The sequence below is a fragment of the Cupressus sempervirens genome, chromosome 6 (genome assembly GCF_028749045.1).
Source record: "Cupressus sempervirens isolate cs-2001-9-10 chromosome 6, ASM2874904v1, whole genome shotgun sequence".
In the NCBI taxonomy this organism is placed as follows: Eukaryota; Viridiplantae; Streptophyta; class Pinopsida; order Cupressales; family Cupressaceae; genus Cupressus; species Cupressus sempervirens.
Genome location: NC_143123.1, coordinates 286154745 through 286179460, shown reverse-complemented (window position 1 = coordinate 286179460; position 24716 = coordinate 286154745). Strand labels below are relative to the sequence as shown.

Sequence of the window (24716 nt, the reverse complement as noted above, 5' to 3'; positions counted from 1 at the left end):
TGATATATTTTTGTAAAATTTCTTGCAAAATTTTCCCATTTTTCCTAGTTTGCATTATTTTTGTGCAAGATCTTGAGGTAAGTCACTTAGCATGGGTGAGTGGGTTTTATTGTTTTATTATTTGAATTTTGGAATATGTATGTAGCTAGATCAATTTTTTTGTTGTGCTAATATGTAATAAGCGCCTTTAAAAAGATCACTTCGTATATATAAAGAGAAGCCCTCAAACAACAAAGAAGTGGAAAGAATCTCTTCAATACTTGTTTTAATCTATCAATTGTAGTACCATAATGATAACACTTCTTCTATATGCTATGGATGAATCATATGGTTATTCTTTTGATAATATTTCCAATTTTACTTGTTGTATATATTTTGGATGTATCATATGGTTACACTTTTGTTTATAATATAATAGTTCCAATTTCTCTGTAAAATTGATTCTTGATTTCAGTACCATGTTGTTCAATTATTTGACTGTTATAATGATTAGATTTAAATTCCTATCTTTTGTTCTCAAATGGGAAGAATTACCATATCACTACATACATTAATATTTAAAAAGAAAAAGAAAAGTTGAGTTGAACTGAACTGATAAGAAAAAAATAACAAGCATAGGGCAGCAATGGCATTATGTAGAGTGACTAAAATGAATTTTGGGGGCCTCATTGAAAGTCTCCATATACAATGTACATGCATAAAATTGTTCATCTTTTTCAAGAGAAGTTGTCTACTAATTTTAGGTTTTTTTTTGAGAATTTTTGTATTAAGAATATGGATGTATATTTTTTACAAATAAATGGTGTTATACTTTAATCTGTGATGCATATAGAACGTTTAATTACTTTCCATCTTAGAAAGGCATCAAAGAAAAGTCAGGCTTATATAACAATTGTATTGTGGCATACAAGAAGCTTGTTAGCAAATGCAAACTCCATTATTTTTATTAGTAACCTTCTGCCCTAACTCTAAAGGAATTTAAACTCTTTAGGTAGCAAGTATTGGAAACATGGATTCTCTAGTTGATGAAATTTTTCATCTAGAGAATGAAATTGATGAATCTATTGCAAACCTTGATAATTATTATAAAGTAGTTTTCATTTGGTGGAAAGCAAATGAAGTGAAATCTGAACACCTGAAATACATGGATGTCATATTGGAAATAACAATGATTGTAGAGAACAAGTGAGCATTCACCAATAAAAATAACCTTGTTATGGGATCCTACTGTATTGCTCATGACCAAAGGTGGGTGACCCAAATAGTTTTGCAAATGGTACAATCTTTGTTGTGGTAAAACTAGGGAAGTTGTTGATGTGCACCTTTTTTTCCACATTGGATCCCTTGCATTTCTTGCCTCCAGTTCCTTGGTTGTTCAAGATGTGTCCATGTATGTGATTAGTAGAGATCATGTAGAACTATTTGGCTTGAATTTGGGGGAGCTTAAAAACCCATGGTTTCTAATATGGAGATATTTGGATGTTCAGTTATCAAGAAAACACATGGTTGTAGTAGGTTGTCATATGCATGGAAGCACTAGTATTGTGTTAAATGGCTAGTCTTACACTTGATCAGCCCTTGTAGAGTTCACTTTCACATGTTTAAACATAAAGATCCCAAAAAAAGAGCCCTATTTTTTCCTACTAGAATGTCTCAAACAAATTTTAGCTAACAAATCGAAGATTGTATGATGTCCATAAATGGAATTTGTTAAGTATGCTTTAAAAACTTTCAAGAAACTACATTTTTTAGGTATGAAGTATTATTTTATATTTACAAATTGAGTTCTAATAGATTTTGAGAGTCTCATAAGGAATTGATGACGATAATGTAGACCAAGACTACAATAATACTCGCTAATCATCTTTTGTGTAGGGAGAATGCAGAGCAAGGGCATGAGGTAATGGCATGACAATGCAATCACAGAGCAAGGGCACGACTAGGCAACGAAATCGTAGATCTCCACACTCTTTCGCTCTATACCCTCGTTCGGAGCTCTACATGTGCAACTCTCCACAAATGATCAAATGGAAATGACTAATGTCATGTTTCTTTTTTTTTATATAAGTATGTTCACGTCGCAATTATGACGCCAATGTCGGTATTGCGACAACATCAGAGATAGTTGCAAAAAAGAAAAAATGAAAATCACCCACAAATTACATCACCATCGCAAATTGCCGTCACAATTTGACTCCAAATGTTGTAGTGTTAGTAGAAAAAGTGACTATATTGTAGGCAGAAGAAACAATGAACTGGCTCAAGGGAGAGGTACCCTAAATTAGTTCATCGTGGCGTCGAGGAGAAAGGACCACCGAGTTGATAAGTTTAGAGACCTGAGCTAAAAGTGTTGATATGGAGAAACAATCAACCCAACAAGAGCCAACCCAGTAGTCAGCTACATAAGAGTTGATTCTATCCTCGCAACCTCTTCCATACTACGCAGAAGCCTCCCAACATGAAGCTAATTGTCCTCCCAAAAATTGGAGTTACCTCTACCAACTTTTTATTTCGTGCTAAGAGCAATCGCCTATCCATAAAGCCGACCCATGCAAGATTTGGTCGGAAGAGATGAATTCCTGAATGGAGATCCCTTGACTAAGTTATTTAGATCTTAAGATATCATTCCACTCATCGGCACACTTGTCAATGCTCTAAAGTTTCTTAGCAAGAAGGACTTGGTTAAATACTTTGATTTTTCTGAGACCAAGACCCCCCGTTCTTCGGAACACAGTTCATCCCAAGAAATGAAAGGAAGGTGATTTTTATCTTCCATTCCAGACCAAAGGAAATGCTTCTAAATTCTATCAATAAATTCAGCATATTTTGATGGGATAATAAAGAGACTCAAAGCATAAGTCGACGAGTTTTGTAAAGTTGGCTTCAGAAGTTGAAGCTAACCAGCCTGACTGAGTAGAGTACCCCCCTCCATCCATCTAATTTTCTATGAAATTTTTCAACCAGACCAAAGTGGAAGGCCAAGGTAAGTAGCAAGGGGGACAAGAATATGGCAGCCCATAATGTCAGCAATAAACAGATGAGATTGGATCACCCCGTCGAAGATCCCTAAAGGGTTTGAAGAAGGTCGAAGGGGAACCATTTACAATAACCAAGAGAGAGGGAGAGGCCACCAACTGCATGATAATCTGGCAAGCGCTAGAATCAAAACCAAATGCCATAAGAACTTTCTTCAAGAAAATCCAATCTACCCAATCATAACCTTTGGAGAGGTCAAGTTTCAATTAGGAATCCTTCATTGTGAGATGTCTCCAAGGAGTTGATGATTTCATGAACATAGATGATAGAGTCAAGAATTTTTTTGGCGATAAACAAAATCTGTATGTTGATGAGAGATGGTGAAGGGTGGGATGGCTAGCAATCTATTATTGAGGACCTTAAATATAATCTTGTAGAAAGAATTGCATATACTAATGGGCTTAACCTGTCCATAGCATCGACACCAATTATTTTTGGGACCAGCATCAGAAAAGTAGCATTAATCCCCTTGAGGATGCTTATGGATCCAAAGAACTCTTCGACAAACTTAATCACATCATGATGGACAATGTTCCAGAAAGCCTAGAAGAAAAACATGAGAAAATTGTCTAGACCGAGGGCTTTGTTTCCTTCAAAAGAGAAGGCAACAACTTCAATTTCTTTCACACTTGGGATAGTTGTGAGCCTTTTGTTATGTTATTGGGGAATAAAGGGTGCAATATTACTTAAAAGAATGTCTTGATCATTAGAAGAGAGATTGGAATTAAAAAATAGGAGATCAACAAAGAATCTTCCCACCTCACCCCTAATCTCATCTTCATCACAAGAAACTTTGTTCCTAATAACCAATCTAGAAACTTTGTAGCAGTTAGGTGCTTTAAAGTAGTGATATGGAAAAATCTAGTATTCATGTCTTCTTCCCTAAGCTTGAGAAATTTGAACCATTGTTTCCAAAAGACTTCCTTTTTCATCCTATCCTCATTATATCCCTCTTGTTAGATCTCATCTTAGATTTGGTGGCAAAAATATCTCTAAAATTAGTTTTGTTCCAATATCTTATTTTGTTCTTAATATGTCTCATCTTTTTGGAAACCCTGAACATAATCGTCCCCTCAACATTGATGTTCCAACAATCTTGATTAGCATCTTCAAGTTTAGGGTAGACCAACCACATTCTTTCAAATCTAAAAAGGAAGTTGCTTATCTTCTCTAAAGCTTCCAACACTAAGGATATAGAAGAGTGCCTTGAACCAACTTTGACCAAGGTAGAAAGAGGACAATGATGTGAGAAAAGTCAATCAATAGAAACGAGGGCTTTGTTAAGCATAATATTATGCATATTAAAATATAAGATTGTTTTAAATAAGTAAAATTTAAAAGTGTTTTAATATTTATTTAAATATTGCTATTATTAATAATTGTTAAATGATTACCATGTCTATATTACTTTATATATATAAGAAATAAAGTTGTTTATTAAATTTTAAATTTTTCATATATTACTGATTTATAATATTAGTATGTTATATACATGTTTTTAAAAAAATTATTATATGTTTATATTAATTTGAATTCTTTTAAAATAACATATAATAACTTAAAAATTTGCTTAGTTAATTTTCTTAAAAATATATGTACAATAATAATGTATGTTTATAATAGTAACTAATTTTTTGGACTACTTATTAGAAATAATTTATTATTTATTACTAATTAAATTGATAAAAATAAATTTGAAATTAAAAAAATTTAATATAAAATATTTATAAATAAAATACGTACAATCAATACTTTTCTTAAAATGTGAAATGAAAGGCACAACAATGACCAAACTGTAATAAAAAATCAAATAACATGTATGTCAATTTTCCTTTGTTTCATTAAGTTATTTCTTATGTTGTAAGTAACCTTGGAGTGAACTTAAGCATCACAAGGTATTTTAAACATAGGAACATAAAAGAAAAATTTTAATGCTAAATAACATCCAAATAAATATTATAATCCATCTTGTAACCACCCAAGTCATCAAGCCACAATTTCACCTTAATTAGGCTTTTAGAATGTGAGGGGTGTAAACATAAGGAACATAAAAGCAAAATTTAAATAATACAAAACTGATTTTGTAACCACTTAAGTCATCAAGCCACAATTTTGGCCTAATTAAATTCTTATAGAATGTGAAGGGTTTTGACCTCTAAATTCAAACTTTCAATGTTTGGACTTCATTTTGATAGCAAGGATGAACACGAAACACAATGATGAATACATGAAACCCATGCAAGGGTTGGCTCATAATTATAAATTTTCTATCTAAACTTCAATCATCACAAAATAACATAGTTCTCATGATTTTGCAACACCAAATATTTTCAAGTGCTAGTAGCTCATTGTACTTATAAAAGTCTAGTAAATATGCATGGCACAAGGTGCCAAAAAACTCCCTCTTCTAGGGTTTTCTTCCCTTTTGAAAGTTTGTCTAGGTCTACACCATTTTGTAAATATATTGGATGTCCCAAAATAGGATGAGCATAAAGTATTCTAATATAAATTTCAAATATATATATATATATGAAATAAAGTTGTTTATTAAGGTTTTAAATTTTCATACATTACTAATATGAAACAAGATGAAGAATACATGAAACACATGCAAGGGTTGGCTCATACTTCTACATTTCCTATCTAAACTTCTGTCATCGCAAAATAACATAGTTCTCATGGTGTTGCAACACCAACTATTCTCTAGTGTTAGTAGCTCATTATAATTCTATCCATTGAACATTGTAAAGAGTAGTAAATATAAATGGCATGAAGAGCAAAAGCTCCCTCTTCAAGGGTTTTCTTCCATTTGAAGAGGGTTTTCTTCCCTTTTGAAAGTTTGTCTAGGTTTATCCTGATTTTTAAATCTATTGGATGTCCCAAGGGTACAGCCCAATGAATCAATCAATGAAAGTTTTTAATAATATCAATGAAGCCAAGCAGCCTATGGGACCCATGGACAGCTAGCAAAACAAGAAAAAAAACAAGAGGCCCCCAACACTAAATCTCTCTTTTGCAGCAATGTAATTCTCTAGTGTATCCTCGTAGGTTGGTCACTATATGATGTAATATCATTTGGTCTCCACTATTTCTTGGGTGCAATAACAACATTTTCTATCGACCCAATTTTCTTTAGGTATCACCCACCTTTTGGTTTCACATCTAGGTTGGTGTGAATTAGTTCTTACTTGGGCAAATAGCATTTTGCTTTACATTTTATTACCATTCCTATGTAGTTCTTTTGAGTGTAGTCATGTGTGGGATTAAAGAGTGTGACATAGTACGCCTTCCTCCTAAAATTCCCCCTCCACATGCTTTCCTTGAAGTTGCCTTTAACATATTTGTTTACATGCTCATTGCTGCTCGGGCACTCACTTATTTTAATACCCCACCTATCCATCCATTTGTTGTTTGTTTTCATCCATGTGCTCTTTTCTTCTGCCTAATTTCTCGTTTACTGTTTTATTTTTTTCCCAACAATATTTCTCCGTGTTTTCTAATCTCCTTAAGTAGCTTAGCAATCAGCACATAGCTGTTGTTTCAATAGGGAAAGCCCCAATAGAGATTCATTCCGGTTATGCATGGAAAATTTATGTTTTATGATAGGGATAGGAATACACAAAATTGAACAAAAAACAACAAATTTGTACTATGTTAGCTCACTGCATAAATGAGAAAAGATGTGTGATGATTATGCCTTCTTATCCTCTCACTTACTATAAAGAATGCTATATTAATATACAAAGAGGGAGAGGGTGAAGCATCAATGAGGACAAGAATCCATAATCCTATAGCAACTGCTACAAATCACAATCATTGAGAAGAAAGGCAAGCGCTAATTGGTGTGGATTTGTGAAATGCTGTTTAAAATATAGGTCATGATTAGGATGAAGATCATTACTAATGAAACCTGGAGGGACACCAAGTAATACCCAAAATTTGTGGTAAGATCTAGTGAACCAAAGCCTCTTAGATTAGTGCTACATTTGTGCACAGGTCGGTACTTGTTTACATGTTTATCTGTATGCTTGAATATTCTAACTAAATCCTTAGGCTTATTCAAGCTAGTTTCAGTGTCAAGTCTGGTTAGAGTTGACACTAGGAAATATATAATTGTTGCGTGTTTTAGAAAGACTAGTAAACATTTTCAAAATCAAAGATTGCCAAACACATAATAAAAAACAGCAAACCATCAGACCGTAGCCCAAACATAAAAACCTTAAAGATTGATGCAACTAAAAAACTTGATTGTCAAAAAAACAATGGGGACGAGAATTGCACCTGAAGAACCAAAGAAAAAGCTTACAACCATCAAGCTATAGTAGTAAGGCATCGTAGCTTGTTGAAGTGCATACAGCTGATTTAAAACAGAAAATACGAAGACACCATAACACTGATCTAGAAATAAAGCAGAATTTTGAACTATAGAGGCGTCAAAATCTGTCACTTCACAATGCATGCTTGTCACACTATCTAACCACAAGAACTAACTCGCAAGGCCTTTGATGAAACCTTGGAAAGTGGAAGACAAAGAGAAAGGGGGGAAAGGTCAAAGCCTTACTTTTTTTATTGCACTCCATCATCCATTTATTTAAGCACCATCGATGGTATTAGGGTCAACCTAACTGCTCCGTAATTGTTGTGCCAAAGTGAAATGCCAAATATGCTTCATATCCCAAAACCCTAAATGCAAAAGTTGTCTGATATACACCATGAGAGAAATGCATTATTGAGCCAGTGGAGAAGATCCATTAACATCCATTTATTTAAGCACCATCGATGGTATTATGGTCAACCTAACTGCTCCATAATTGTTGTGCCAAAGTGAAATGCCAAATATGCTTCATATCCCAAAACCCTAAATGCAAAAGTTGTCTGATATACACCATGAGAGAAATGCATTATTGAGCCAGCGGAGAAGATCCATTACCAATGCTGTCATAGTGACCAACTGATAACTAAAAAAAAAGAACATACAATTTAAGATTTTACAACTCAATAACTGTCATGTGACACAACGTTGATGCTCTACTTCTTGCAACAACTTTTCCATAATCAGAAACTCAATATTACAGCCCAACCAGTACCATAACAAAATTTGAAATTAAAGTGCATAACAATAGGTAACCAAGAGAAACTTTAAGTGTGTCCATAAGGAGATAGCTATAGCACAAAAGTATAAGCAAATTGATTGATTAATCTTTTCAAGTGGGAAATTTTCCATTGTTCTCCCATACATTAAATAAAAGGGCAGGTCATTGAAAACACAACTCATAACAGTAGAATGAAATCTAAAACCAATTGAAGTTCCAGGAATGAGTTAGGTTACTGATTAAGCTCTGTAACCTTTTCAAATAAAATTCTGTATCGTATTTATTACAGAATAATATTCCTTGAAAAATCAATTCAAATACACTCTTATACCTATTTATCATCCATGCTTACTTGAAGAACAAAAATAGTGTTTTGTCATGGTACCAGATTGGATTTCTATATTTTACATTTATTAACTTTCTTGCAACTCATAAATTTCAACTATGAATGTAAGTAGTCCTCCTTAGGAAGACATACCAAAAAATAAATCAAGCTGATCACCTCACAATTTCAACATGCTGATATAGGGCTCAGCAGTTCAAGACCTGATATGCTGGAATTCAATATCTGGAGTAATGACGAGTCAAATACTGAAAATTGAATCTGTATTCCAGTGCTTAACAGTAACCAATCAGAGAACTTTTTGCAACTAGATCAACCCTACTTGCCCCTACTCTTTCCCCTTGAAACAATATGGTACAAAATGTCTTGAAAGCAAGTGATAACCATTTCCAATTCCATGCATGAAATTTGCTTCCCCATTCCATCTGGCATTAGACCCAAGCTGACATTTGTGATAATAGACATCTCCAAATCAGCCATTCCATTTGCCTTTCATCTTGAGTAAATTTGGATTGGAGACTGTATACAAGATATCCATTGTACTTGATTTCTAATTTCAGAAAGTATACTTTGACTAGCTGTAAGGCTAGGTAGATGCAGAAGTTACAACAAGACAGAATAGACATAATGGTGAAGATTAAGCATGGAATCCAAAGAACTCTCAATAAGGAATCAAAGGCATCAATGTTTGAAATCTATTACAGGAAGGTTTGGAGGCTTGCAAGACACACAATTGGCCCACAGATTTGCAACTGGAAGGAAATAAATTTGACCACTCCAGTCTGCTACTTTTATACCTGTTTCAATCATGTGACATGAAAATCATTTCCTGACAGTCAAAACACAGAACATATGCCACACCATGAATTCTAAATAAAGAAAAAGCAACAAACAATACGGAAGGGTGGAGAAAAATATTATCTGCTGAAAAAAGAAATTCTAGTCATCTGAATGAAAGGCAATAACATAAACCCACCATCAAAAACTTTTGTGGGTAGCAGTGATAATCTACAAACTGATTGAGATGCTTGATTGACATTGTATAATGCATCTCCCGGGCAAAGCTTTTCCATTGATTCAACCGTGTTCACTATTTCCTCTACAGCTTTCCAGGTGGTGGAGCTAATTAGGTCGATGCTATCATCTCTATGAAAAGTCTGCTCAATGGCTTTTTTCAACTCAAATCCAGCCCAGGCATTCATGCAATCTTTCAAATCACGTGAAATATGTTTTGTCTGGTCTGGATTTAACAACATCCAGGGTTTGAAAAGTTTAGTTGAGGCCCTAAAGATCTCTGAGACTTTGAAAATCTCTGACAATGAAGCAAAGTAGCTCTTCCCTGTAAAAATTGCAGGGTAACACTTAAAAACAATTTTATTCAAAAAATTAAAAGCAGAGGCAAATGACTAAGGTTGCAAGTAATCAATCACAAACAAAAAATATGCAGCAATATTTCAAACCAGTGTCATGTTTCTTTAAATTATTACAAAAGATTATTACTTTATTTCATGCTAAAACTAATAGATGACTAACCTTGAGGATGTGATAGTACATGCATGTGAACATTTGCATCAGATGCTTGAGCCCACACTTTTAAGCCATGCTGTAGCTCAGTTACACAAGCAGACGTAATGGTAGCCCAAACATTTAAATAAGAAGACTGATATTCTACTGAAGTTGAAACCAGAAGAAGCACCCAAACTGCATGTCTATAAAGATCTACAGCTTCTTTTATATTCTCTTTTGCCTGGATTACCAGAATAACTTATTATCAGAAAATATTTCTTAAATATCACAAATCTAGATAAGCGTGCATATAATTACTTTCAAGGGTAACTACACTGAAGATTGCTCCCAAGCTTAGCTTCTATTAATAGCTTTCATAATTACCAACCTTAAGGGCTGGGCCAATTCATTACACAAAACTTATCTTTCCAATTTTGCTTACTCCAATACAGTTATCAATATTTCATTTAATGTTGTGGGAAAAATGTAAATGCTTGAAACATTGGAAATATTATATATATACTGAAATCAAGAAAGCCTTTACTATGTCTTGATAAAGGTGCAATAATTACTTTCAAGGGTAAATACACTGAAGATTATTCCTGAATCCTAACATTAGCTTCTATATGGCTTCTAGATTATCTTGACAATCCACAAACACCAAACTCAAAGCTTAATCAATCCGACCTTAATTTCATATTTTTACTTACTTGTACAAGGTTTTAAATATTTCATTTGATGTTGTGTCAGAAATGAAACTGCTTGTAACATACTGAAATCAATTAAATTTGACTAACGCCAAAATGCAGTCATAAAATGTTCAACACAGTACCTACCTGGAGAATGAAAATGCTTCTAACATACCTAAATCAATTAAATTTAAGTAATGCCAAAAACTGCAGTCACAAAATGTTCAACACGGAAGGAAAACTCTCCAGAAAATAAAGAACTCCAAAGGGCATATAAAACTCAACTTATAGAGTGCATTGATTCTCTTTGGAACCAACTGCCAATACAAGTAATATGGTGTAAGTTGTGTCTTACTACAGACAAGTCAAAATGCTTCCCAGCCACTAATTATCTCTCCCGCTCCATCCCAAACTAGCATAGGAAAGCTTCAATTCTTCATGTAGTTGGATATCTACCCTTGCAATCAGTTTGGTATCATCCCATACATTTCAACCCTTTCAAACACATTCAATTGCATGCCTATTGTATATTGACAAGTATGCTCAGTATATACTAATGTGCATACCTCTAAGATCCCAAATTTCACATTGTCAGAAAAGTCATGAATCCATAATTGCCAATAAGATTTAAATAAAATACCTCACATATCATATCAATAATTGCTTTGCTTCTTCTTTATAGGCTATAGTGAAAACAACCGAATTGTGTGACATTTGACTATGACTACTCCAACTTTCATTTACCACAACAATCTAAGTGGCTATGGTGGAATCAAGTGAACAAAAATGTCCAGTTGGAGTTTGGACAAAACACTGCAACTTATAATTAATGTTGGACAAAAAATCAAAGTTGGCTTCTGCCGAAGAGGGACTCTGCTGGAATCCAGCACGAATCCAGAAAAGACCAGGACCAATAAGAACTGGAACTAGATTCCGAGTCATTTTAGAAGAATCTGGTATCTAAGAACTAAACAAACAAATTGTGTATTAAATAATGGCTACCAGCCAATAAGTCAAACCTTGAAAATAAACCAGGACCATTATGGAACAAGGACTTAAATTTTTATGTATCAATGTGTATCTCTAGGACATACTGTTATTACCTGGGTTTTTTAAACGGAATAAATTGAATTAACAAATTACACAAATAAATAGAGTTTTACAAACACTAAAAAAATGTTAACTAAAAATAAAAGTTCTCTAAAAATAGAACAAATTAAGACAACTAAAAATAAAGCCTAAATGACCCTTAACTAAGAATCTAGAACAACTAGCTAAAAATGGCAAGAGTCTAAGAGACTAAAAACATCCTAATACCCTCCCTTGATGATCATTCTATCAATTACACCAAATTGCCCCCTAAACTTGACATCTTTTTCCAGATTGAGAGACTTGGTGAGGATGTCTACAATGTAGTCCTTAGTGCATACATGCTGCAACATTATGGATCCATCTTCGACAAGCTGGCAGATGTAGGGACAATGAAGGTCTACATGCTGTTTGTTCGTGGAAGATTAGATTCTTGGCTTGACTTCAAGACTCCCTGATTATCACAAAACAATTGGTCATGCTTGAGGCATCTGCAAGTCTACAAGCCAAACTGCCTCGCAAGCTACCTTAATTGTTCGTCAATATTCAGCCTCAGTAAAGGAGAGTGTTAATGTTTGCTACGTCTTGCTGGTCCATGTGATTGCACCTGTGCCCATAGTGAAAACATACCCAAATTAAGACTTCCTATCGCTAAGAAATCCTCCCCAATGAGTTTGTATAACCAATGAGCTAAGGATCTTAACTTTTGTCCCATAGAATGCCAAAATTAGGCATGCCCTTTGTCGTCAATAAATATGGTATCAGGATGTATGTCGTCGGTATCAGGATGTATGTCGTCGGTATCGGCCGACAGGGTGTGTATCGGGATGTATGTCGTCGGTATCGGGAAGGTTCTTATTATGTAGCCAACATGTTGTATGTAGCCGACGGACACCTTTGAGAAAGTTCCTCGGGATGTATATATACCCCCCCTCAGAGATCATTGTAATCATCTCATGAGAATCATCATAAGCATAATGTAATATCTGGCGTATGTGAATAATATAAGAAGTTATGCTATTCCTATCTATTGTGTGTGTGCATTGATTCATTTACCCAGTACGGTAAACATTTGGCGTCGTTGCTCCATGAACCTAGAAGGAGGGAGGAATGAAGATTAATGCCAAATCAACTTAACAAGGATCGAAATAAGGTAAAGGGAAAGGACGAAATACGCACAGCACAAGGAAATCTAATTTCGGCACAGCAAGCCGAATGCAGGAGGAGGTTACAGAAGATTGCCGACGGACATAGTAATGTGGAGGACTTGTTGGAGGAGACTTGCCAGCGGGTGGAGTTGGTGGAAGAAGCAAGGGAGGAGTTTTTGAATTTGTATTCACCGAGGGAAGAGAATCCAGATGGAAAAGAATCAACTCGCACAGCTCGGAGTGTTGAGGGAGCAAGAGCATGGAGTGAACTCTTCGTCAGCAATACACTTCCAGAATCGACAGATTCGCTTAACGGAGATCCTTCTTCACCAAAAAGCACAGTTGTTGGGATACAAACCGTTGCTGTCGGGATACCAAGTGTTGGTGTCGGGATATCAAGCGTCGGTGTCAGGATACCAAGTGTCAGTGTCAGGATGGCAGGACCAAAGGAGAAGTTGCGTAAATTTGATGGTGATGGAGCAGCCGATCCCATCCGACATTGTAAAACATGCGAAACGATTTGGAGGACGAATGGCATAATGGATACAAACGAATGGGTCCGGTAGTTTCTGGCCACCCTATGGGCTATTGCAATTGATGTTGTTGTAATTGATTGGTTCACTGATGCAGATCCCCAGAAACACAAGTGAAGAATGAAACAGTTCGAGTCTACGCCAGGAAGCTAAAGGACTTGATCAATAAAATGGAGAATAAGCCGACTGATGGGCTACAAAAAAGATGGTTCATTGAAGACCTTCACCCGAAGCTGCGAAAGAAGATGAAGATCATATGCCGCCATCATCATACACTGAAACGTACAATTGGGCAATGAACCTGGAAAGTGAGCAGAGGACGAAAAAGAAGAAAAAGAGTAGCTCATCGGATTCAGATGACGACATATCTTCAACAGAGGAAAGCAGTGATGATGAAAAGGGTAGCAAGAAGCTTTGCACCCTCCAAAAGGACATGATTCAAATGATGAAAGAGTTCAAGAACATGCAAAAGGAGACCAAGGGAAACAAGCTATGGTGCACCGAGTGCAAGAAAGAAGGCCATACGAAGGGATCCGGCCCGAAAAACCAATTTTGTGAGATTTGTCAGATCATGGGACATTCGACAAAGGAATGCCCTTTCAACCTGAAAGCAAGAGCACCACAGCAAGTGTTCCTGACACAGGAAGCGTCTGCGTTAGGATGGAGCGGGAACACCAGTACAGAGGGTGCCACGTCAAGAGGATACAAAAATAATCGGTGCGGTCAAAACAACAACGGCAACAACAATAATGGTAGCAGGAGCCGAATTCAGTACGATGTGAACGGTCGGCCGATAGTTCAATGTCGAGCATGTAATTTGTGGGGCCACTTTTCCTGAGACTGTACAACGGAAAACACACCGAAATTGTTATGCAGATGGTGCGGACCTGACGATCATGAAGATGCTAAGTGCCCAAAGTCAGGAGTAAATTTGATCACCGTCGGGACGGACGAAGAAGAGGTTCTGGCCATCACACAAAAGCAAGGGAAAGTATACCTCGATCCGACAGAGGAAAAGAAGAGACTAGAGGAAGCACGGGCAGAGATCTAGAAAGCAACACAGGCAAGGAAGGCACATTTGAAAGACACTACTGGTACGTCCACATGGAACTGAGCAGAACGGAACATCGTACGAAATAAATGATCTGTTGCTCGCTATGCCTCAACTTTGTACGGCACTCACGAACATTGCTCCAACTGCTAAGTTACCAACAGAACAAGGGAGAAAGAAGGTGGCGCAAGTGCAGAAGATCCGATGCTGTTAGCCCTCTCATCTGGATGCCATCCGACAGTTGTTGAAATGGGAATTCTCAGGACTGTGTTGACGGACACGATTGTGGACGGAGGGTCCAGTGTCAATGTGTTACCAGAGGATACCTAGAAAAGGTTGGGACAACCGACATTATGGCCACCTACATTCCAACTGCTAAAGGCCGACCAACACGGAATCAAACCATTGGGAGTCTTGACAGCACAACCAATGACGAACAACCATTCCTGCTTGATTTCATCGTGATCCCACTAAAGAGGAAAGGGTACGATGCCATTCTGGGCTGGGGGTGGTTGATACAAGCCAAAGTTAACCATGAATGGAAGAAAAATACTCTATCACTTGAAAGCAAAAGGCAGAAATATGTCATTGATCTACACACTCAAATGGTCGAGGAAGAAGCTCTGTCATCAGACTCTGAAGGTGAGGAGGCTGAAGGGAGGCAGCGTATGGAACCAAATTAGGAGGGAGTCCTACGGTTGGAAGGAGACGACGATTTGGATTCAGTGAACGGTCTTTACCATTGGTAGATGGAGGATTACGAGCTCTTTCCGAGCTGTAATATGTTAAGGGTCGACGAAAGTGAGAAAGAAAAGAGAAATGAATGTCTGAAGGAATACGGAGAAGCAAAAGAAGGAAAGGCAATTGGGACTGAAGCTGAAGGAAAGAACATATAGTACGAACCCACAAAAAGGAAAGATTCCAATGTATGACCATGCAGAAAGGAAATGTTACGTCGAACCACAGATAAAGCAGAAAGATGTCGGCAACAAGGAAAACACATCATACGGTCTGCACAGGAAACAAAGAGGAAGGGTTTAATAAAAGTTCCAACAATACGGAGTGGAGGTGTTATTGACGACAAGGGGGGGTAGCCGACGAAATTCATGGTACTGAGTGTCAAGAACAAACTGGGCGATATGGAAAACCTGAAGGAGAGATCATGTAACTTGAATAAACTGGATGAGCGACGATTGCAAGCACAATGGGCCACGAAGGTTACACAGAACAAGCATAAGGAATGGCACTACAAGCACTTGAAGTTGAACAGGTTTCAATCGAGACAACTAGTGTTGAAGTATAATGGGCGCAACAAGATCAGACCAGGTAGATTTATAATAAAGTGGGTCAAGCCATATAAAATCCCCAAAGTGGGCGATAACGAAGCAATAAAACTATGGACGCTAGACGGAAAGGAAGTGGCGGACGCATTGCATAGGTCAAAGTTGAATGTCTACCCTGAAAGAAATAATGCACCTCTATGGACAAACAACTAAGAAAAGAATGACTGTAAATATTGTATATATGTAAATACTGCACATATGCAAGATAAGTAAAGGTAGCTAAAAGACAGAGTTAAACATTTTTTAATTTTTTTTTTAAGGAAAAAAGCACCGTACGGTTAAGTGACCGTATGGCTTTATGAGTAGGTGACACACGCCGTACGGTCTTCTCAAGTTCGACATCATACGCCATTTAAGGTTGTATTACCGTAGGATGCCCCAAGTTCTATCACCATACGACTCCAAGCAATGTCCATATTGTCACATCACCGTACGGCTCCAGCTGTATCACCGTACGAAAGACCTTGCCATTTGTAAGTATGTTTGCACAGTGAGTCGTACAACTTCCTTCCTCACGGCAGCATTCAAGTTGAACACCATACGGCATTATCAGTGACACCATAGTACGGCATTTTATAAAATAAACATGAACTGTACAGCATCCCCAGATGAAGCACCATACGGTATGATTACTTCATTCGAGCACCCTCACCATACGGCCCTCTAGAATGCAATGTCGTATGGCTCTCCAGAAACTATTTCAACATACAGTGTTTGAAGGAATACAGGCGCATGATGATTGAGTTGTTTTAAAGACATAATGTATGGCAGCTAAGGCACAATTGCTGTACAGTGGAAGATATAATCGGCAGGGGCATTTTTATGGTTGTACAAACAAGGAGTTCAAGGCAAGCCAAATATGAATCAAGTTGTAAAGCCATAGCAAGGAGTTTAGCGTCTGGTAAGTCTAGTGGTGAGGACATTGGACTCTGAATCCAGTAGATGCCAGCATCCATACGGTGTTTTCTGTGGCTTCGAAAGTGCTAATTTGGTCTTGGTGTTGCCCTAGAACCCCGCGAGGGCGTTGCCCCTCGACCCCGCTGGGGGCATTGCCCCCTAGACCCCCAGTCGTTGCAGTTATCAGTCGTGAGAAGTATGACCAATTGATGGGACCTGCAGTTCGAGGCCATTTGGTCAAATAGCGAGGTAGTCGAGGTATCGGCTTCACCAGGGGTGGAGGATCAGAGTGCAGCAACAGCAGAGAAAGTAGATGAAGGGGTGCAAGTGTCAGACCCTCTACCAGTAGCGAAGGAGAAGGATAAGGATGCTCGTTCTCGCCTGGCTGTCATAGCAGAGCAGAGCAAGTCCCTGGCTGAGTTGGTGCTTACAAAGCAAAGAAGGGCAGAGGCTGAGCAAGAAGCTCGGGAGACGGTGAATAAGGCTCGAGAGGAGATGGCTAACCGACTTGCCACCCAGCAAATTGCATGGGAAGTAGAGCAAACAGCCCTGTTAGCACAGCTCGAGGAAAGTGCACGAGGGAAGTAGCAGGTGGAACAGTATGTAGCAACAGCGGAGCAGTGTTTCGTAGAAGCTCTTCAGGAGAAGGACTCAGAAAAGACGGCTCATGATCAAAAAGAAGCTGAGTGTCAGGAGGTTGCATTGATGCTAAAGGAAGTAGTGGAAGAGAACTCTCAGATCAAAGCTGATTTGAAAGTCTGGACAGATCAAGTGTATCAGCTTCGACGCAGCCGGTCTTCACAGTCTAAGACACAGCCTTCTGGTTCATGATGTCTATGTTTATGTTGTTTTTATGAATAAATGTAGTTAGTTGTTGAGTTTTGTTGTGTGGTCGTCCGGAGACGACTTTTCTTTTTGTGGGGGATGATGTCGTCAGTAAATATGGTATCAAGATGTATGTCATCGGTATCAAGATGTATGTCATCAGTATCAGGATGTATGTCGTCAGTATTGGGAAGGTTCTTATTATGTAGCCGACATGTTGTATGTAGCCGATGGACACCTTTGAGAAGGTTCCTCGAGATGTATATATACCCCCCCTTCGGGATCATTGTAATCATCTCATGAGAATCATCATAAGCATAATGTATTATCTAGCGTATGCGAATAATATAAGAAGTTCTGCTATTCTTATCTATTGTCTATGTGCATTGATTCATTTACCTAGTATGGTAAACACCCTTCACATATCTCAGTACACGCTTCACGGAAACCCTATGTTCAACCTTTGGGGCTGTCATAAAGCAAGAAATGTAACTCACAACATAGCTGATATTAGGTCTAGTGGCAATGAGATGGAAAAGGCTACCCACTAGTTGCCTAAAATGCAGACTCAATTCTCCACCGGTGAGTCGGATTTGGTTAAAAGTTTCAGCCCTTTCTCCATAGGTATAGATGCGGGTTTACAATCTTGCATCTTAAATTTCTCCAACAAACTTTTGGTATACATTGACTTAGAAATGAAAATGAAAGTATATTTTTGCCAGACTTCTACACCAAGGCAATAATGGAAAAGTCCCAACTCTGTCATGTCAAATGTCTATCACAAGTTCTATTTTCCCTGCTTAGCCAAATATGTCACACTAACAATAATGATCAGATCATCAACATAGACAACAAGAATAAGAACCTCACCAATAGCATGTTTCACATGCAGATTAGAATCAGAAGAACTTTGTTGAAACTCTTGATCAATCAAATACTTATCTTGATGTACCATGCACAGGGAGCATATTTGAGGCCACAAAGAACTTTTACCAATTTGCAAGCCCGATGTTCTTTACCTACCACTTAAAAACCTAGAGGTGATTTCATGGGAACCTCTTCTTGCAAACCACCATTGAGGCAAACACTCTTGACATCCACCTAATGGATGCCCCATCCAAACTGAACTGAAAGGGTGAGGACAAGATGAATGGTACTCATTTTGGCAGTGGAGGCAAATATCTCCTAATAGTCGATGCTCTCCTTCTATGAAAACCCCTTAGCAACTAATCGTGCCTTGTAATTATCAGGTGTACCATCAGCATTATTTAGACCCATTTGTAGTCAATTGGCTTCTTCCTTGGTGGAAGATCGGACAACACCCAAGTGTTGTTTTTATGAAACTCCAATGTGGAGCTGCCACAACTTGTTCCCATTTTGATATGCCCTTAGCCTCTAAATATGTTTGAGGTTCAAAAATACTGTGAATATTGGACATAAGAGTAAAATTGATTATGGTAGGCTACTTGCTCTTATTCCTAGCAAATCTACCCTCAAACAACTCGGCATCATGAAGATCACCAATTGCCTTCGCCTACCACTTAGGCCGGAGAGTAGATGAACTAACCTCCACTGCAGTAGGAACAAAATAACCTCAAATGATGGGATGTGGACTTGAATATCCTGGAGAGGGGCGACTAGCACAATTTCAACTGGATCCTCTCATCAAGAGAATTGAATGGAAGATGAACATCCATATCTAATGCCTACGGAGATTGATCCTATGGGCTCAAAATTGGAGAAGGCTGAAATAGACCTCCGTCTTCACAAACAACACATTAAAACTGAATATGAGATGAACAATTTTAACATCAATCATCTAATAAGCCTTGTGTATCATTCTATCCTGTGGAGATCAATTTCAAAGTTTTAGAGTCCGGTCTAGGATTCCATGTGTTATAGAACCAAAAACCTTCAGATGGCCAATTTTGGGCTTCCATCTAGACCAAGCTTCCTTTAGAGTCATCTTCTTAATGACATATGTGGAAGATTGGTTCCGAAAATAAACAATAGTAAAGACTGCCTCTACCAAAAAACGTTTTTGGAACATTGCAATGCTCCAATGTCGATCGATCCATCCTAGTGATTGTACGAGTCTTACTCTCAACAACACTATTTTGTTGTGGGGTATAACATGTGGTAAGTTAACGCTTAATCCCATGTGATGCACAGAAGTTGGAGAACTCAAATGAACAAAATTCTCCACCATTGTCGAACTAAAGAGTGACAACCTGACTCTTTTTCCCCTAAGGCCTTAAACTTCTAAAACATGTTGAAGAAAATATACCCGCATCTTCCTACTAAAATCATCAACAAATAGAAGAAAAAATTTGTATGCAGCAACTAATAGAGTGCTCAAGGGCCCACAAATATTTGCATAGACCGAGTACAAGATTTTGGCATTGGAGGCAAATGTCTCCTAACAATCTATATACTCCTATGAAAACCCTTTAGCAACTAATTGTGCCTTGTAATTATCGGGCGTACCATCAGCATTATTGAGACCCATTTATAGTCAATTGGCTTCTTCCTTGGTGGAAGATCGAACAACACCGAAGTGTTGTTTATATGAAACTTCGATGTTGAGCTGCCACAACTTGTTTCCATTCTAATATGCCCTTAGGCTCTAAATATGTTTGAGATTCAAAGATACTATGAATATTGAACATAAGAGTAAAATTGATTATGGGTAGGCTACTTACTCTTATTCCTAGCAGATCTGCCCTCAAACAACTCGTCATCATGAAGATCACCAATTGCCTTCGCCCACCACTTAGGCCGGAAAGCAGATGAACTAACCTCCACTGTAACAGGAACAAAATAACCTCAAATGATGGGATGTGGACTTGAATATCCAGGAGAGGGGCGGCTAGCACAATTTCAACTGGATCCTCTCATCAGGAGAATTGAATGGAAGATGAACATCCATATCTAAAGCCTATAGAGATTGATCCTTAGGGCTCAAAACTAGAGAAGGCTGAAATGGACCACAATCTTCATCAAATAACACATTAAAACTGAATATGAGATGAACAATTTTAAATCAATCATCTAATAAGCCTTATGTGTATCATTCTATCCTGTGGACATCAATTTCTAAGCTTTGGAGTCTGGTTTGGGATTCCATATGTTATAGAGCCAAAAATCTTCAGATGGCCAATTTTGGGCTTCCATCTAGACCAAGCTTCCTTTAGAGTCATCTTCTTAATGACATATGTGGAAGATTGATTTTGATAATAAACAATAGTAAATATTGCCTCTGCCAAAAAAATGTTTTTGGAACATTGCAATGCTCCAACGTCGATCGATCCATCCCAGTGATTGTACAAGTCTTGCTCTCAACAACACCATTTTGTTGTGGGGTATAAGGTGTGGTAAGTAAATGCTTAATCCCATGTGATGCACAGAAGTTGGAGAAACCAGATGAACAAAATTCTCCACCATTGTTGAATTGAAGAGTGACAACATGACTCTTTTTCCCCTAAGGCCTTAAACTTCTGAAACATGAACAACTCTAATTTGTGTTGAAGAAAATATACCCACATCTTCCTACTAAAATCATCAACAAATACAAGAAAATATTTGCATACAACAACTAATAGAGTGCTCAAGGGCCCACAAATATTTGCATAGACTGAATACACATCTTGGATGCCCTCTAAGCATCAGCATTGCAAACAGAGTCCAATGATGCTTCCCAGCTTGACATGCTCCACAAACTCCATGATTATGTGTTTGGAGCTCAAGTAATCTAACAAACAAACTATCTCAAGCCAACAAAGGGAGATAGTGGATATCCGTATACACAATATTGATGCCAAAGATTGTTGATGGAAGTACTTTTTGTTGTCATAGCCTGCTCCAGAGATCATTTTAACAAATGATTCGATATAGACCATGATCCTCAAGACCAACTACGACTATAATGTGAGACTCCCTATCAATAATACTAGTGCAAACTGGAGACATCCAGCTGAGGAGAATGAAGCATTAACTGACTTACTAGCAATAGATTGAGCTTCATACTTGGAACAAAGTAGACATTGAGAAATGCCAAATCCCTCCCACAAAGTGAAATCTATACATTTCCTTTACCAACAAGTGCATACTCTTAACCTCCTCCAAGGACTACTGAATCCGAAAAAGGCATGAATTTTGTGAACCAATTTCAACAATGTGTAAAATTGTAAAATGCACTAAAGTCGATGTACCAGGTCGATGATGTATTATGATCTAATGGGCATGTGGCCATGAGCACATAGGAGGTAGGATCCTTCTGATCAGTATGCATAAGCTTGTGCCTTCTGCTAAGACCCTCCCTATGAAGAATGCACAATTGCCAACCATTTCTTGCAATCTATCTTCATGTGACCAAACTTAAGACGATAATTACACTAAATACTCCTCTTTTTGGAAGAGGCATGACGTTTGCTTGACCTTTTTTGCTAGGTGGACTGAGGTTTACTTGTATTCTTGTCTGAGGCTTTAGCTGTGAAGGCCAATTGTTCAAAAGAGGAGGAACGTGCATGGCTTCCAAATTGTTGCTTCCATCTATCATATTGCAAAAGCTTGTTGCAAAGATCAAAAAATGTCAAAGCAACATTAGTAGAAGTGATATTAAGTGTATCTATGAAATGCTTGTGGGATTGGGCCAAGCATTTCAGTGTGATCATTACCATATCTTCTTTGTCCATCTTGCGACCAATAGCTTCAAGCTAGTCACAAATCCTTGACTTTTGTAAGATATGCCTAGAGAGACATTTTCTCATCTGTCATGATAGAAAATAGCAAATTCTTCAAAAAGAAAGCTCATCTCTTGTCGGACGTCTCATAGAGATCGTTCAAGATATACCAGATCTCTTTAGCTATTTTGTCTGAAGGCACCTAAGGGAGCTAATCATCTGTAACTAAGAGTTTGATCAGCATGAGAACTTCCTATTATGAGATTTTCACACCATTATCTCACTACAAATGGGGACCCCTTCTTTTTGCTAGTAGGCTTGGGTGGTAAGGTAGATTTGGCAACAATCTAGGTGCAACTTGTGTTTGCATAAAAGTCAGAAAATTTGCAAAGATTTGGCATTAAGTTGGGTTGTAGAAGGTCATGTTTAGTTTGAAAATTGAGAAAATTACCTTAGTGTTAAAATAGGATTAATTTTGCAAAATTTGGCTTAGTCTAGGAGATGGAAACATAAAATAAAAGTTGGGCTAAGAAGAGCTAAAATTTGGCTAAGTATAAATTTTGGAGCTGACTCGTCTTCGTTCCCTTGGTTTTGGAGTTAAGCCTTGCCTCTATTCCCTTTGATGAGCTAGGACTTCTCTTTGTTCCCCTCACTTTTGAGTTGTGTCCCTCCTTGTTCCCATCAAATCTTGTCTCATCTCAAGTTGAGCCTCCTTCATTCCCACCATATTTTGTCTCATCTCAAGTCAAGTGTAGCAAGCATCATCCCATCTCAAGCCTTAGAGTTGCAACCCAAAATTAGAACAATGAGCCTTGAACTTTGAAATGGGAAGTTGAGTCTAGAAGTTTGTTGCAAATGTGGAAGAATGCAGCCCCAAACATGATGTTAGGGCCTGTCTTAAAAGTCAGACCTTGATTTGAACAAAAGTGGGGCCTTGTTTAGGCCATTAAAATCATTGTCAAACCATGATAGGGACCAAATTTGAAAGGACAATGATAATGCTTGCTAGAACTCTTTTAAAAGGACAAGGATAATGCTTGCTGAAAATAATAATCCAGTCACTAAATCTTCAAAGCTTCATAATCACACAGATTAGTTTTCAGGAATGCAAACAATGTATTGCTTTCCAAAACTTGCTTACCTTTCAATACCACAAATTTCACTTACCTTCGGAAACGCTTTTAGTTCAGTTATAGCCAACCAATATTATTTTACCAAATTTATATCCAAGAACTTGTATTTCTAAAACATTTGTCAAAAAGGAACAAAAAAATGTTGATGTTTAGTAGTTTTACTCGGATAAATTACAGCAAGAAATGTCTATATATAACTGTAAGATTTTATAATGAATAGACATGTCCCTTCTGTCCCATGAAGGGACATGTCTATTCTCTCACTCTCTTATAAATATAAGGTGAGGCCTTAAAACAAGGCAATGCCATTACACGTGCAGAGATCTTCTAAAAACAACATGGTATCAGAGCACTTCCCTACCTGCCTGTGAGGATTGAAGATTATTGAAAATGAAGAATTGGTACAAATGAACAAAATGTATTTGCAGGTATCGATCCCTTAAATCCCCTGTTTGGGATGAAGTCGATGGAGAAATTGGAAATTTCCTTATGTACAAGTGTGGCACTGCAATTTTCTGTCTGTAGAGAAGAAAGTAAATTCCTTTGGATCATGTGCAAACAATTCAATATTGGTGACTCCAAATCAATAGCTTAGATATGTATTTGATGGATGGTTTATGCTGAGACATTTATATACTCGTGCCTTACACAGACTTCATAGCTCAGGCTTCTATGTTCCATCTTTGTAGATCGACAAAAGGCTGATTTGTACATGGAAGGAAATAATAGCTAAACATCCCAAACAATAATTGGTGTTTATGTGACTTGCAAAGATATGGAAAATGGATTTTGTTGAACGATCTTGAAAATCAGATAAGATAATGGATATTCACCTAGAGCTCCATTATTAACAAAGTATAAACTACCACTAGCAACAAAGATAGTCGAGAGGATGATAAATTCCGCATTCATTCTCTACATTTTTATAAGCTTGTTGATCTAAGTGAAATGACAGAGGAGTTGCATGTAACGAAACAATTTTTTGATAGGTGGCAACATATTCAAATTCGGACAAGGAGATGTCAAGTTGGAAAGTTTCGGAATGGTCGACAATTGAAGACATTCAGAAGATATTAATCCTTTCACTATCTCCCCACCTAGTCAATGGGAGAATAATATCTGAATAGCCCGAACATGTCTTATTATCTCAACCGCAGGAGAAAGGAGGTAACGAAAAGATTGGAAGGTGGTGTGAACCCGGGCCAAACTGATCATCAAACCTGCTGAAGGAATTACTCCAGTCAAATAACAAGGACCAAAACAATAAGGTGCAAAACGACATAATAAGGAAAGTAAGAACATAGCTGACAACATGGCAAGTCATCGAGAAAGCACACATGACAGGCAA

The 24716-nt window shown here is 37.5% G+C and overlaps 1 protein-coding gene across 1 annotated transcript in view; it reads right to left on the bottom strand.

The window, feature by feature from the left end:
- Nucleotides 1–8343: 8343 nt before the first annotated feature.
- The window catches only part of LOC149552332 (uncharacterized), a 97338-nt gene continuing 80965 nt past the window's right edge, over nt 8344–24716 (bottom strand). Inside the window, exons 4-6 of the mRNA XM_089787869.1 lie at nt 10006–10219; nt 9449–9811; nt 8344–9269 (exon numbers count right to left, since the gene is read on the bottom strand). Of these exons, the coding sequence (XP_089643995.1) occupies nt 9154–9269; nt 9449–9811; nt 10006–10219 (693 nt within the window). The 3' untranslated portion in view covers nt 8344–9153. The remainder of the gene's footprint in view (nt 9270–9448; nt 9812–10005; nt 10220–24716) is intronic.